Source organism: Myxine glutinosa, chromosome 9 (genome assembly GCF_964187855.1).
Source record: "Myxine glutinosa chromosome 9, kmMyxGlut1.1, whole genome shotgun sequence".
Lineage (NCBI taxonomy): Eukaryota > Metazoa > Chordata > Myxini > Myxiniformes > Myxinidae > Myxine > Myxine glutinosa.
The window spans coordinates 128866427-128880614 of NC_136269.1; the positions used below are offsets into that span (position 1 = coordinate 128866427).

Genomic DNA, 14188 nt, shown 5'->3' on the forward strand with positions numbered 1-14188 from the left:
TGACTTGTGAAAAAGTTGCCCTATCTATCAGACCATGTCCCATCACAAAAGCAAACTAACTTGCTCCTTGTTCGTTTTTGACGTCAGCATTGCGCTGCTTTTGGAGGATCAAAGTTCCACATTGGTGGCTTTAGCCCATTATCCTGTTGGCTATTGACAGAGCAACTTTTGGCTGGAATGTGAGGGAGGTGTTCGGTTAGGGCTCGGGTCAATGGGAGGGTTGGGAGGAGGGGTGTGCGACAGCGAGGGATAAAAATGAGACAGGAGACACAAAGTGATGCGATGGACAAAGCACATTTATAAATGGCAAAATGAGTAAATATATAGAAATATCTTCTACAGTGTCCACTCCAGCAAATCACAACATACACCAACACGATTCGGCACCGACTTTCGATCCGTTTTTGCATGGATGGTCAATAAATTAAATAATTCATCACACAGCTCTGGGAGCGTAAAGTTAGGGGTAAATTAATATATAGTCTTTCCCAACTTGGAAACTCGGACCTATGCATGCTGCAGGGTGAATTAAAGCAGTAAGTGTCTTCATACAGGTATTGTAACGCGTACAACGATGATGAAAGAATGTAAACTGACCGTCAATGAGAAACTGTCAAGATAAATAATGAAATGAGGTCAAGCCAAAAAAATCACTAAGCATGATATTAAATCGACGTTACGATGGCAAAAGAGGAAGAAAGTGCTTGTCATTCAAACTTATAACATAACTTCACTCACTTTTCTTCATAAATCCATTTGTAAAAAGAACTAATGTACTTTTTTTGTGTTTTGTTTTACTTTTTAGCATGCTAGAAGCAAACTTTGCAGAACGTTTACAGGACCGATGTCAATGAACAGCGTCACAAACATTCCCCCCACATCAGAGATTTGTTCGGACAGTAACAAAAGTAAGAAAAAAAAATATAAGTTCCTGTGGGTCTGAAGTGACATTGCTTTGTCGACAAATTAGTGTTAAACGAAGTATCGAAAAAGGGGCAGTTTGAAACCAGGACAGTACTTCACTACGGTATCTCACAGTGAAATTATTGTTAATCGGTAACGCCAAAAACGTTGATTCTCAACATCAAGCAATGCTCCTTTAAAACATTTACTCCTTCGAGGGTTGCTTCTTTAAACTGACCTGTGACGTTGGAACAAAAGTTAAAGAATATATATATATATACACACACACACAGGGCGAGCCAGAAATATGGTCATTTTTGAAATTTGTGTGAAGGAAATAAAACATTGTTTTTCAAAATAAATTCATTCATGATATTGAAGTACATAACATGCATATTTATTTTTTACTGATTTCGTTTTATTTTTTGCAGGCAGAACACGAGTGACCATGTGGAACTGGTCGGGTGAAGAACGCACTTTCGCTTTCAAAGCTTTTTACAAAAATAATGATAGTGCAACTGTTGCGTCAATTCAAACATCCATTCAAACTCCATTTCAATGTTCAACGTCATGGAAATGTGCCGACTGTTCGTGCTATCAAGTTATGGGTTCAGAAGTTTGAGAGGACCAGTTCAACTTTAAAAGGGAAACCACCGGGAGCCCCCAAATCAGTAAGAACGGCACAAAGCATTGAGCGTGTAAGGGAGTCAGTTTGGAGAAGTCCGCATCGCTCCAGCCGAAAGCGTGCATCAGCCTTAAGAATTTCTCACACGTCACTACGCCGCATATTGCATTCGGATTGAAACTTTTATCCTTATAAAATTCAAACTGTCCAGGAATTAAGCCAAGATGATGAGATTGCCTGCAATATTTTTTGTGAGGGACTGCTTGGCCATGTTGCAGAACGTCATGAATATAATCGGCGTCCAAGATTGGAGGAATGTGTCAGACAAAATGGTGCGCATCTCCTAGATGTTCTTTTCCACAAATAAATGGCATGTTGTTCACTTTCTTGTAAGAATTTGTTTTGAAATACAACTTTTTATTACCTTTACACGAGTGTTAAAAATAACCATATTTCTGGCTCACCCTGTATCAGATATATATAATGCGTCTTTTAAAGTCGGGAGGTTGCAAAAACACACTTGTCAAGATAGTCTAACCAGAGTCTGTGCCTACCTCTATGCCATTCTTTGACACCACTTAGGTAAGGTAAGCAACGGATTAAGCACACGTCACCGTTTGGCAGGTGGAAGCACGCACACGAACCAAGGAAGCAATATTGAATAATGGGTCGGTACAATGGCTGCTTACAGGCCTAATGCGTGTCTTGGGTGGCCAAGATTTTGGTTGTGGAACAACAACAAGAAGAGAAAGAAAAGAGTGTGCACTTAACTGTTTTTATTTAAGAAAAATGCATCTGTTATTATATTTATTCATAATAACCGGAAGGCCATTAAAACTCTAAAGGGAGCAGCGTCATCTTCGCGACGGAAGTACCGTGCGACGTACCCGCGTCCACGCTGTGTAAGCGTTTAAGACATCTTGACATCAAACTTTGCATATTTGCAATGACAGGATGCTGTGGATGAGGGACGGTCGCGTTTCTACCGCCAGCCGACTATGGGATAATTCAAAACAATTCCAATAAACCTAAATTTGAAATGGAGGGCAAAGACTGGCTGGCAGGATAGTTTGGAGGAATGCGTGCTCACCTTTCACCTGTCTAGCCTGCGTTGGAATCTTTGTCCAGCTATAAACTGCCATCCGAGCATTTCGCATTCAGGACGATTCATCAACATGGGCGGCATCTCTCGGAGGACAGTTCAGCTGGAGGACCCGTCTGCCAGTGTGGAAGTTAAAGATCCCACTGTGTCTTTAGCATAGAGTAGGTGAGTTATCGCCGGAGTACAAACTGCAACCTCCTGCCACCCTCAGCCGAATGATAGGCCTGGCCATCCGGTTTGCAAAAGACTTGAGCCAAAAACGCTCCCCAGCCGACCCCACAAGAATGTGGGAACAATCGGGGCCAGTAGAATAACAAGCGGTAGTAGTAAAAATGGGGCAAAGAAGGTTCTTTCAAAATCTCCTTTCGGGAAAAACTAACTATTCACCATCTGAGAACCACAGATGTACCTTTTGGTGCATAAGGAGAGAGGAAGAAAATGACTGCCAGCAGCCTCTTTGAATAGAAATCCAATTGAAGGTAAAACCAGAGCATGCGGTGGTGCACTCTGTTCAATTTTTGATATTAGACATTCTAATGGAAAAGTCACGAGATGCAGACTAATTATGGACTTTCCTGGTAAACAATGCTGCCGGCTGCCATCATGTCGAGGACCATGGGCAAAGAATAATGCAAAAACTGTTAAGGACCCATAATTGAATATTTTCCTTTTGTAGCCAAGCGATATGTAACACTTCACCACACTGTCAATAACACAATGCACCCGCTTCACTACAAAGCCAGAATAACGCCGTGCTATTTCGCAATTGCACATACTGCTGGTGACGTCTTCCTATATCCATGACGATGTCACAAGAAACAGCTATTTGGCAACTCACGTGTAAATACTGTCACCCTTATATAGTGCACATTTTAAACATAGTTATGAAACCCACTAATAAGCGATACATACATATTCCACAGCTGAACACCGAACAACTTCAACAGAAACCAATATTCTAGGTCGTCTATCCTCTGTTTTTCAGGAAATGCAAGACATTCAAGAAAAAGAAAAAGCAAACAAACAACAACAAAAGAAAAACAACTATATAATTGAACTTTACATCAAAAAAAAAACTTCAGCTTAGTTGGCACTTTGACATTTTTAAAACGTTACTTTTGTTCATAATGGATACAGTAAACTATGTTATAATATACACGTTTCCACCTCCTTTGACTAGCAAACAGAATCACGTAGATTTTCTTAGCTGCCGTATAAAAAAGTAGATCCATAAACACACGACGGAGAAAATAGAACCTTCGCTTGCAGGCGACCTTCGTCGATACGTGACTCGGTTTTGTTTTCATCGATGCTCGCCTTCTCAGGTCTCCTCCAAGCAAACCTTCGAATGCATGCCACGAATTGGGGGAAATTGGAGCTTAAAATAAATACTACAAGCTTTCAAAATTATCCTTTCGTTCGCTACCATAGGTGGCACGTGCGACATAGCATACTCCGTTATTGCCTCCGATCCTCCGGTCCTCCGGTCCTCACCGCCTTTCTTTGAGGAATGATCACCGTGATATGTTTGGTAACTTTTTCGAAGTTTTCTTCTCTCTTAATCCTGATTGCCGACGCAGTCGCCGTACCGTTCCGCCATGCAACCTGGGTTTTTCGAACGCAAAATTGCTCAACAGCAGACGATATTGTCGTGTGGGAAGCAGACCGTTGTTGTCATTGGAAAGGAACGACTAGGTCCGAGAGAAATTTAACAAAACGAGAAGATGGTTAAAGCACACGTGAATGCACCATGAGCAAGCAAGCAAACAAGCCGTTTTAACATGGACGTAGCATGAACTAAACTGGCATCACTGTGACCCCTCCGCAAATAACCGGACACTTTCACAATGCACTCTACACTCTCAAGGAAAGAACCCTCCCCCCCAAAAAACGACTGAACATCCACACGAACATCTACATTTTGCAAACTCAAAGATCCCCCTTGCAAAAGCATCCAGTTCATCCTTCCGTGCTGATTCCCAAAACCTATTGTGCGGATTCAAATGCATCCCAAAACTTGCCATCCAGAGGGAGAAATGCATGAGGAATTTTTGTAAAGGTTGGCTGAGGACAATAACATGTTACCATGCTGCGCATGATTCGTCTCCTTAAAAAAAATGCTCGATATGCTTTTGCCGAAATGGTATTCATAAGATTAAGATGGCCGAATACTTCTGCCACCTTCAAAAATAACCCAATGTACCTCATTATCCCAAATCCGCAAACAAACAAACCAAAAAAAATCAATTTTTTTTCACTGTTGGCCACACTGCGTGCCAAGATGGCGACGTAAGCGAAGTCTCTCCATCTGCTTTTGATATTCACTTTTGTGCCATTGCATGCAACTACTTGAGGCACAGGATGTCCTTCATTTTTTGCAGTATTAAGCCTTCTGTGGATTACACCCCAGTCAAGGCAGCATGGCAGAGTCCAACAGAGGGGTTCTGGATGGAAGCGGAGTCGCAGGGCAAGAAGTGGAGTTTGCGGTGGTAGGGGACACCAGAGGAGCCAAGCATAGTGTCTAACCAACCTTCTGTGGGTTGGTTGCTCTGAGGCCCTGCTCATACACAATGCGTTGCATAATGAGGTACTGTGCTGCTTGCTGAGCTGCGGGCGGGCCCGTAATTGTCACCTTTCGGTTCCGTGTGCCAGGCACAAACTCGCCCTTCTTGGAGATCTGGATGCGGGCACCTGTCATTTCCTGATACTCCACAAGTGTCTTGCCTCCCTTACCGAGAATGGCACCGACGAGGTTCTCAGGAACCGCAATTTCAAGTACATCTTTGCCTGCTGGGCCACCCGTTGCTGATGGGGTCGTACCATCACTTTTCTCACCACCCAACAAGGTGCTCCCCACAAGTGGAGAGGTTGCTGAGCTCATGTAGCCACCATTTGTGGTCAGACCACTCAAGGCAAAGGAAGAGGGTGAAACAGAAGCAGGAGTTTCATTGGCATAACTTGCTAAGATACTAGCCATAGCTGTGGGACTTGAACCAAAGACGGCAGGTGCAGGTGCGGCAGCTGCAGGAGTCAAGCCAAGCGCCAGGCCAGGTGCTGGCAGACTGTAACCATAACCAGCTAATGTGCTCAAGGCTGAGGATATTGCCACAAGGTCATTCCCACCAAATCCAGAAAGGACAGCAGGGAAGGTGGTGACATTGGCAAGGCCCGAATGTCCCAGGATCCCTCCACCAGGCAGCACTTCTACAGGTGAGACCGTAGCACCAGCACTGGCATACGGTGAGCCCGTCGGATTGGCATTGGCCACTGGACCCGTCATGCCAGCGTAGCTTATATTGAGGCAGCTCCCACTTTGTGGATCCTCCTGGATCTTTTGAATGATTAACTCAACGGCACGGCAAGCCTGTTCAGACTCTCCGCTTACTGTCGCAACACGCTCTTGAAGGCTGCCACCCTCAGGCTTCTGTGACAGCTGAATCCAGGCTCCTGATTGCTCCATCATGGCTTTGACAGTGGCACCGCCTTTGCCAATGATGAGACCCGCCGTGGTGTTTGGGACAATAATCTTGGCCTGCCCAAAGGTAGGAAGTACTCATTTGAATTCAAAATGGCAGAAACAAAGCTGACATTTTAAATATTTCACAAGCTTCAAAGTAGTTTTCATTGAGGCATGAAATATAATGGCAATTCATGATGTAGAATGCATTTCATGCAAAATTCTAAGATTAGTTAGCACTTATTTCAGTAAGTTTTTCACATGCAATATGGGATACTGATTTGATGATACAACCCACTTCTCATCAACCCAACTTATGTGCCATGTGTATTATGACGTATGCAGGATGAGAAGCACTGGGAGTCTAAATTTCTGAATTAATTCAATAAAAGAAAAGCAAAGGAGGGGTAGGATAGGCAAGAATCAGGAAGGTAGTGGAGTTGGAGAAGTCTGCATGTGGTATTGGCTGCCAGTTTACATCATTGCTGAGGAGTATGGCTGGACCACCTGGGGCTTAGAACAGGAATTTGGAAAATGGACTGGCTGCCTAGGCCGAGTCGGCTGCTCGCCTAATCTTCGTGAAGGACACCGTGCGCTCTTTAATGTCCTACTAAGGCCGGCAGACGGGAAGCCCAGTTGAACGTCCATCTGAGGGACGGTGCGCACTTCGATGCCTCATCCTACCCGTGAAACATCGGGATGCCAGTTTATAGCTGGGCTGGCATTCAAACCCAGCGTAGACAGCTCAGAGGTGAGTGTGTGTACCTGTAGGTCAATCTGTCAGACGTTTCATAGGGCAATACTGTGGCACATTTCCCAAATGATCAGATTGAGGAGACTTTGAGGTCGGAGGGATGGGGTTGCGGAAGTTATAGGAAGAAAAAGGAGTTTTTGAGACTTATGGCGAAAGAGCACAAATTATTTAACATCACCTGTGTATGGCCAAACGTCAATTTAACTTTGTGCCTGCACCGCAAAAATACCTCACATCGGATAATTTTAGAGTCATTATGAATGGAGAAACTCAGGATGCCATGCAGATCTATTGTGTTGGCATATAGCATAACAAACATGGCCGCCTAAGAGACAAAACAAGACATTCCGCTGCACAACACCTGTCCTACATCCGCCAATGTGGATTTAAATTTCTCTTGATGAGTAATTACTGCAATGTTGAGTCACAAAAAGAGATGCATAATTGATTTATTTTCCTCAGGTACATTACCATGAACCTTGATTGGTTAATTGGAACAATCTCAGGGAAAATAGAAAAAACAACTTGACTCATTATAACTTTGTCGCAAATGTTGTTCGAGTCGACAGCTTTGGTCTCGTGTTGATTACTGTACTTTAGCAATGTCATCGCTCTTGACTCAACAAGAAAGACATTCAATGCTAGTGGAATATAAATAGGAAGTGAGGAATGTCATCTTGGATATTTTTCACATGATATGTGATGACAGAGGGTGTAAGGTGGAAGAACCAACAACACAGTGGAAGAGGCGAACAGGCAAAAAGGGACATTGGGATACATAACATCAAAACAATGAGAACTAGGATGGCACTCGGTAGAGCGTGTACCTCCGCCAGGCTGAACAGGTTACGTTTCGTATCTTACTGAAAAGCCAGATCTACATCCGTATCGTCAAAATCGAATCAGCTTGTTTTTGACACCTACTCAACTCATCCACCAAGTTTCATTTAAATCTGTCCACAACTTTTTGAGATATCATGCTATATATCGTTTTTGGCCTTATCTCTGATTGGTGAAGAATCACTTGAAAAATTAAATAATTATCATATCCGAATCCATATTCAGATCTTCACCAAAATCGAGTCTGGTTGTCCAAGTCAGACACCCAACCTGTCCACCAAGTTTCATTTAAATCTGTCCACAACTTTTTGAGATATCATGCTATATATCGTTTTTGGCCTAATCTCTGAATGGTGAAGAATCACTTGAATAATTAAATAATTATCATATCCGAATCCATATTCAGATCTTCACCAAAATCGAATCTGTTTGTCCATGTCAGACACCCAACCTGTCCACCAAGTTTCATTTAAATCTGTCCACAACTTTTTGAGATATCGTGCTATATATCGTTTTGGCCTAATCTCTGAATGGTGAAGAATCACTTGAATAATTAAATAATTATCATATCCGAATCCATATTCAGATCTTCACCAAAATCGAATCTGTTTGTCCATGTCAGACACCCAACCTGTCCACCAAGTTTCATTTAAATCTGTCCACAACTTTTTGAGATATCGTGCTATATATCGTTTTGGCCTTATCTCTCAATGGTGAAGAATCTCTTTTAAAAAGTCTAGTATCCGGATCCAGATCTTCACCAAAATCGAATCAATTCGTCTTTGTCAGACACCCAGTCTGTCCACAAAGTTTAGTCCAAATCCGTCCACAACTTTATGAGATATCCTGCTGCCACAGACAAACAGACAGGTGAATACATAACCTGCGTCCACCTTCGGCGATGGAGGTAATAATTTTTAATTTCTGCCTCAAGTCTTGATGAAGATGGACAGAAATCAGGCAAAATAAGAATTTAGTTAAAGACAGATTAAACTTTCGACGAGTAAAAAGGGAAAGATGAGATTGAAAACACCAGGAGGAGGCTTTACGACTATTCTGATGATTGCTCGCATTCCTACAGCACATCCAAAGATGCAGAAATTGCATTTCAGTCGAAGAGTCACACCGTTGTTGTTAGCAACAGGTGTCGCACCAAAGCTATTGATACAAAATGTACATTACCTCGGATTTTTTAATATTTTTTTCTCGACAAGATCAAGGCTCATGGAAGAGCGAGATGAGGGAGGATAAAAAGGCATCAAACTGACAGTGGGGCAGCGGAGGCACATTTGCACGCAACAAGTAAGGGAATGAACGAACACAAAAAGAGGAGAGATAGGGTTCGGGTCGATGTAGGTAGAAAAGATCATGGGCTTGGGATGGGGGATGACATGAGATGATGGTGCACCACTTGCTTGAAGCCCTGGCGGGGGAAGAGTGCGATTGAAACAGCCTCCGCAAGCTCGTTGCACAACAGGAGAAAAGAGGAACAAAAGAGTGTAGGCAGTAAGCCTGGATTTTTGGGATCTTGATGTGACACATTTGAAGTTTGTGTTAATTTTAGTTGTTGTTGTTTTTTCTTCACATTTCACAACAATTTGAATTTCAATTTTTTTTTTTTCAAAAGAGGTTTTTGCGGTACCTGGGACAATAACGTTAGGCGGGAGTCCAAACCTGAAAATTCTGGAGACCAAAGCTGAAATTGGAAAAACAATATAGCCTATTTTACTCCAGGGGGGCCCAGGATTACCCACCCAAAATTTCGTTGCGATCGGTTCAGCCGTTTTTGCGGTACCTGGGAACGGACGGACGGACAGACAGACAGACGGACGGACATTTTGTGAATTATAGTAAGATTTGTTTAAGCAGGCCAATGCACCTTAATCACATTAGATGCATTTTCGAGTTGTCTGAAGAAATGTCTGAACTGAGTAACAGGCTGTAACTAATTGGAATGCCACTTTAGGAATATCCCAGGGTGGATGGGAATCACAGTAACTCCTGTGCTGTTGATAACATTTACATTTACGAACACCCTGCTAAGAACCCTCCAGAGAACTCTCCTCCAGAGAAAGCCGACGCTAATCGTGCCATGGTCTTGTGGTTTGGCAGAAGGAATGGATTCCTTCCTCCAGGAAAATGCTTTGACTGGAAGAAACCACAATGAGAACCGTTGTAATGTAACCACCAATCGAGAAAAGAGACGTGCATGTGACGTGTTAAGGCCAAGGTTACATTACCAGAATGGAGGGCTCCCAGAATCCCTTTACTCCATGGAGCCAGGCCAGCATGTTGTACCGCAACCTTAACTCCAATCTCTTAACATAACAAGTCACTGCAGAACGTGCCCACGAATCATATATTGTTCATTTATGATTCATACATTCATAAAAGCTCCTCACCACATGCAAGGCTTTCATCCGCAGCTCAATGGAATACTGCTCTCCCCTCTGGGCTGGTGCTCCTGCCTCACACCTAGCTCGGCTTCACGCTGTTGAAACCAAAGCTTTCAGAATCATTGGAATCTCATGCGATGTAGTCAACTCCGAGGGCCTTTCACTCACTCACCGCAGGCAGGTTGCAGGTTGGTGGTCTTTCTGTCTTCTACCGACTCCTCTCCGGCCTTGCTCCCACAGCTCTCTCCGTGCTCTGTCCCCCAAACATTCCTACAGGTCGCACAAGATCTGCCTGCAACCCTCTTATGGTAAAACTGCCGAAATCTCGGCTCTCTGCTCACCTTCACTCCTTCATTCCTCTTTTCTCCCGCCGCTGGAACAAACTCCCTCACTCTCTTCAATCCCACTCCTCCCTCCAGGTCTTTAAAACAGCTGTTCACCACCATCTCTTATCTACCCCAATCCAAAACCTTGATCTTTTCTACCCCCGCTAATTCACCCCAGATCCACTTTCTGAAGTACCGACGTCTTTCCTGCAAGTCCTCGCAGTGTCCATGTGTTTCATACCTCTCCCACACCTCCTCCCCCCAAGCCCTCTCCCTCCCACAGATCTCCCGATGTCCCTGCTCTCAAATGTTGTACTTGTGTGCTTCCCCCTCTCTCCCCATCTTGTCTCCCGCTCCCTTTGTTTCGTCTTGTGTGTCCGGTTTTTTTTTGTGATTAATGTAAGCTCTTTCACGAGCCTCGATCTTGTATACAAAAAAAAAATAAAAAAAATCGTTATTTACACCAAACTATGTTTCCTCTAAATGAATCTGTAAGAATCTGTAGGATGTTGCGGTAAATAAAGTGAGAAGCTTTATTTGAGACTGTCTTATCTGGCAGGGAAGGTTCGGGCGCATGTTTGAATGTCATGCTCATGTTAATTTGTCTATCTTGTTATATTATCCATGCTTTTTCATGTAATCTCTGCACAGATTCCTTTGAGCCTTACGCACAGTAGAGATAATGAAAGATGGAGCATTGATTTGAAATGACATCTTGAGCATTGATTTGCAAGAACTAATTTTGCGGGAAGGTTCGTCGCTTGCCACCCCATCATCATTGAGCATCAATTTTTCAGTCTAATATGGTGACTCTATATGGGTGCTGGAGTGTGTTCTCTTACAAAAAAGCTTTAACAAATGAGGAGGCCATCAGGCCCGTCTAGCCTGCGCAAAGGTTGCCAATCTATGGTTGTTAGTCCCTACTCCATCCATTTTAAATCCTGGGCATCAAGCAAGGGGGAGGCACATGCTATCTGCAATAAATGGATGTGTGTGTTTGTGTGTGTTTGTGTGTGTTTGTGTGTGTGTGTGTGTGTGTGTGTTTGTGTGTATGTATGAGAGAATGTGTATGTTTGTGTGTGTGTGTGCGTGTGTGTGAGTATGTTTGTGTGTGCGTGTGTGTTTTTGTGTTTGTGTGTTTGTGTGTGTATGTGTGTGTGTGTGTGTGTGTGTGTGTATGTATGAGAGCATGTTTGTGTGTGTGTGTGTGTGTGTTTGTGTGTGTGTGTTTGTGTGTTTGTGTGTGTGTGTGTGTGTGTATATGGATGAGAGTATGTTTGTGTGTGTGTGTTTGTGTGTGTGTGTGTGTGTATATGGATGAGAGTATGTTTGTGTGTGTGTGTTTGTGTGTGTGTGTGTGTGTATATGGATGAGAGTATGTTTGTGTGTGTGTGTTTGTGTGTGTGTGTGTGTGTGTGTGTGTGTGTGTGTGTGTGTGTGTGTGTGTGTGTGTGTGTGTGTGTGTGTAAGTGTGAGGCATATTTTTATGTCTATTAATTACGTACGGCAATTAATTACGTCCCATTTAAATGTACCTGTTAACTCTTTCTACAGCTGAGACCTCTTCGACCTTTGAAGACCCCTTAAGATCCTTAAGATCCTTAAGACCCCAATACCCCCTAAAGTCCCAGAGGACCCAAAAGACCTCCCCCCCCCCCCCCCCCCACATCCCCCATGCCCCATCTCCCCGAGTCCGACAGCAGGTATGCTACAAAGCGTTGAAGACCGAAAATTTGGTCTAATGGACCAACAGGCCCCCTAGTTATTTTAAGTCTTCGGTATGACTCGGGTTCGAACCGCCGACTTGCTCTCAGACTCGGAGCAAACGCTCTAATCAATACACCACCAAGTTTGGTTCAAGTCAATAATTTTTGATCTTTGCCATTAACAATCCCAATCCCACTCAGCATCAAAAACTCGATAAACAAAAAATCGATTTCCGTTCTTTTCTTGCGCACGCTGTGAAGTGTAACAATATTTTGCAATAAAAGGTTTGTATTTTAAAAGGTGTGCGATTCGTTCGGTGCAAAATGGTTGCTGATGCTTACTGGAGACATAATAATTGTTTTAAGCCTTTCACAGATACTGGAAGACCATAAAGTGAGAATTTAGGTTAATCACAATTTGTTCGTCCCTCACCCTACTGGCCTACTACAATCCCAAGCTTTCACCCCTAAAAAGGCAAAACAACCATATTGATGTCCCACTGTTCTCATCCCCACTCGTCCTTCTCCCCCAGCTCCCCTTGAAGCAGTTAAACTATAAGTAAGCAAACTTATCTCAATTAAATTAATGGGATGTGGGTGAACCACAGGCATGATGGGTAAAATGGCCTCGCTTAACAGTGAATGCTGCAGCTTCAGTGTTATGGCTTTCTGCATCCCGTGTTAACTTTAAGGACAAGTCGGAATGTCTCGATGCTCAAGCCTATCGGATGTGCATCTAAAAAGGTAAATAATAACTTCCGGTTAAGGTGCAAATGCATATTTTGTCAGCGCATAGATATGTGGATGAATGTATGAGGTCGGTCATCTTCCTGTCTAGGAGAGACTTCTTCTTCCTCTATTATTGAAGAGTACAAAGGTTTGCGCACTCAATTGCTGTCTGAACAATCCTTCACAGCAGCACACACCACAACCATTTTCAGGACATCAATTTGTCTCATTTTGTGCCTGCTGTTCTCCAAGATTTGAAACAGGCTGGACTCCTGAAACAAATCAAGTGTGGACCGCTTTGCTCGGGCAGCTATAATTTAGGGGAAAAGCAGCAATCGTGTTGGCAGGAAACAAGAACGAATGGAAAGGGACTGGATTTCACTCCTCGAGCACTCTTTCCCAATGTGCAGGTGATGAGCGGATATTTTTTTATTTTGCACTAGGCCAAGGGTTCTTGGAAGAGATGTCACACAAATAGCACACACTTACATACAGACAGGGAGACGTTAGACAATTCCGAACTTGACTTCAGACAAACACAGCCAGTGACCTTGGAGGGCAGGAAGTGGATGGGAGCTGGGGCCTAACACCTCCGGGGGAACGACGCCATCTTGTGAGATCGTTCTTCTCTTTGTGGTCAACGGGGTTTTATATGTGCTCTATCCTCTAAATGCTGATTGTCAAGTGGAGCATGGACCATTTTCAAAGTTTTTAGTATGACTCGGCTGGGGTCGCGATCGAACCACCAACCTGGGACCTGGGCCCATTATAACCCCAAATATTTCCATGTTTAAGTTTCCATATATTTCAAAATCTCCTAAATTAAAATTTATTCAAATGCTTAACAATTTACTTTTCATTGCATCAAAATAACTAGACCGTCACTCGGTGGAGCGCATACCTCCACCTGGTGAACAGTTTACGTTGTGTATCCCACTGATAGGTCGGATCTGACTTCGGACCTGAACCAAAATCTAATCATTTCGTCCATGTCACATACACTACATTTCTGCCAAATTTCGTCCGAATCCGTCCACAACTTTTTTGCGATATCTTGTTCACAGACAGACAAACAAAGAAACAAACAGACAGACAGAGAGACAGACAGGGGTGAAAACATGACCTCCATCCACTTACGGTGCCGGAGGTAAAAACAAATAATGACTGTACAGTGCATTCAGAAAGTATTCAGACCCCATCACTTTTTCACATTTTGTTATGTTGCGGCCTTGTGCTGAAATCGTTTAAATTCATTTTTTCCCTCACCAATCTACACTCAATACCCCATAATGACAAAGAGAAAACAGGATTTTAGAAAGTTTTGCAAATTTATTAAAAGAAAAAACTGAA

General features: G+C 43.2%; 1 protein-coding gene across 1 annotated transcript in view; it reads right to left on the reverse strand.

The window, feature by feature from the left end:
- Nucleotides 1-209: 209 nt before the first annotated feature.
- The window catches only part of NOVA1 (NOVA alternative splicing regulator 1), a 157151-nt gene continuing 143172 nt past the window's right edge, over nt 210-14188 (reverse strand). The window contains exon 4 of the mRNA XM_068128174.2: nt 210-6162. Coding sequence (XP_067984275.2) covers nt 5152-6162 — 1011 coding nt within the window. The 3' untranslated portion in view covers nt 210-5151. The remainder of the gene's footprint in view (nt 6163-14188) is intronic.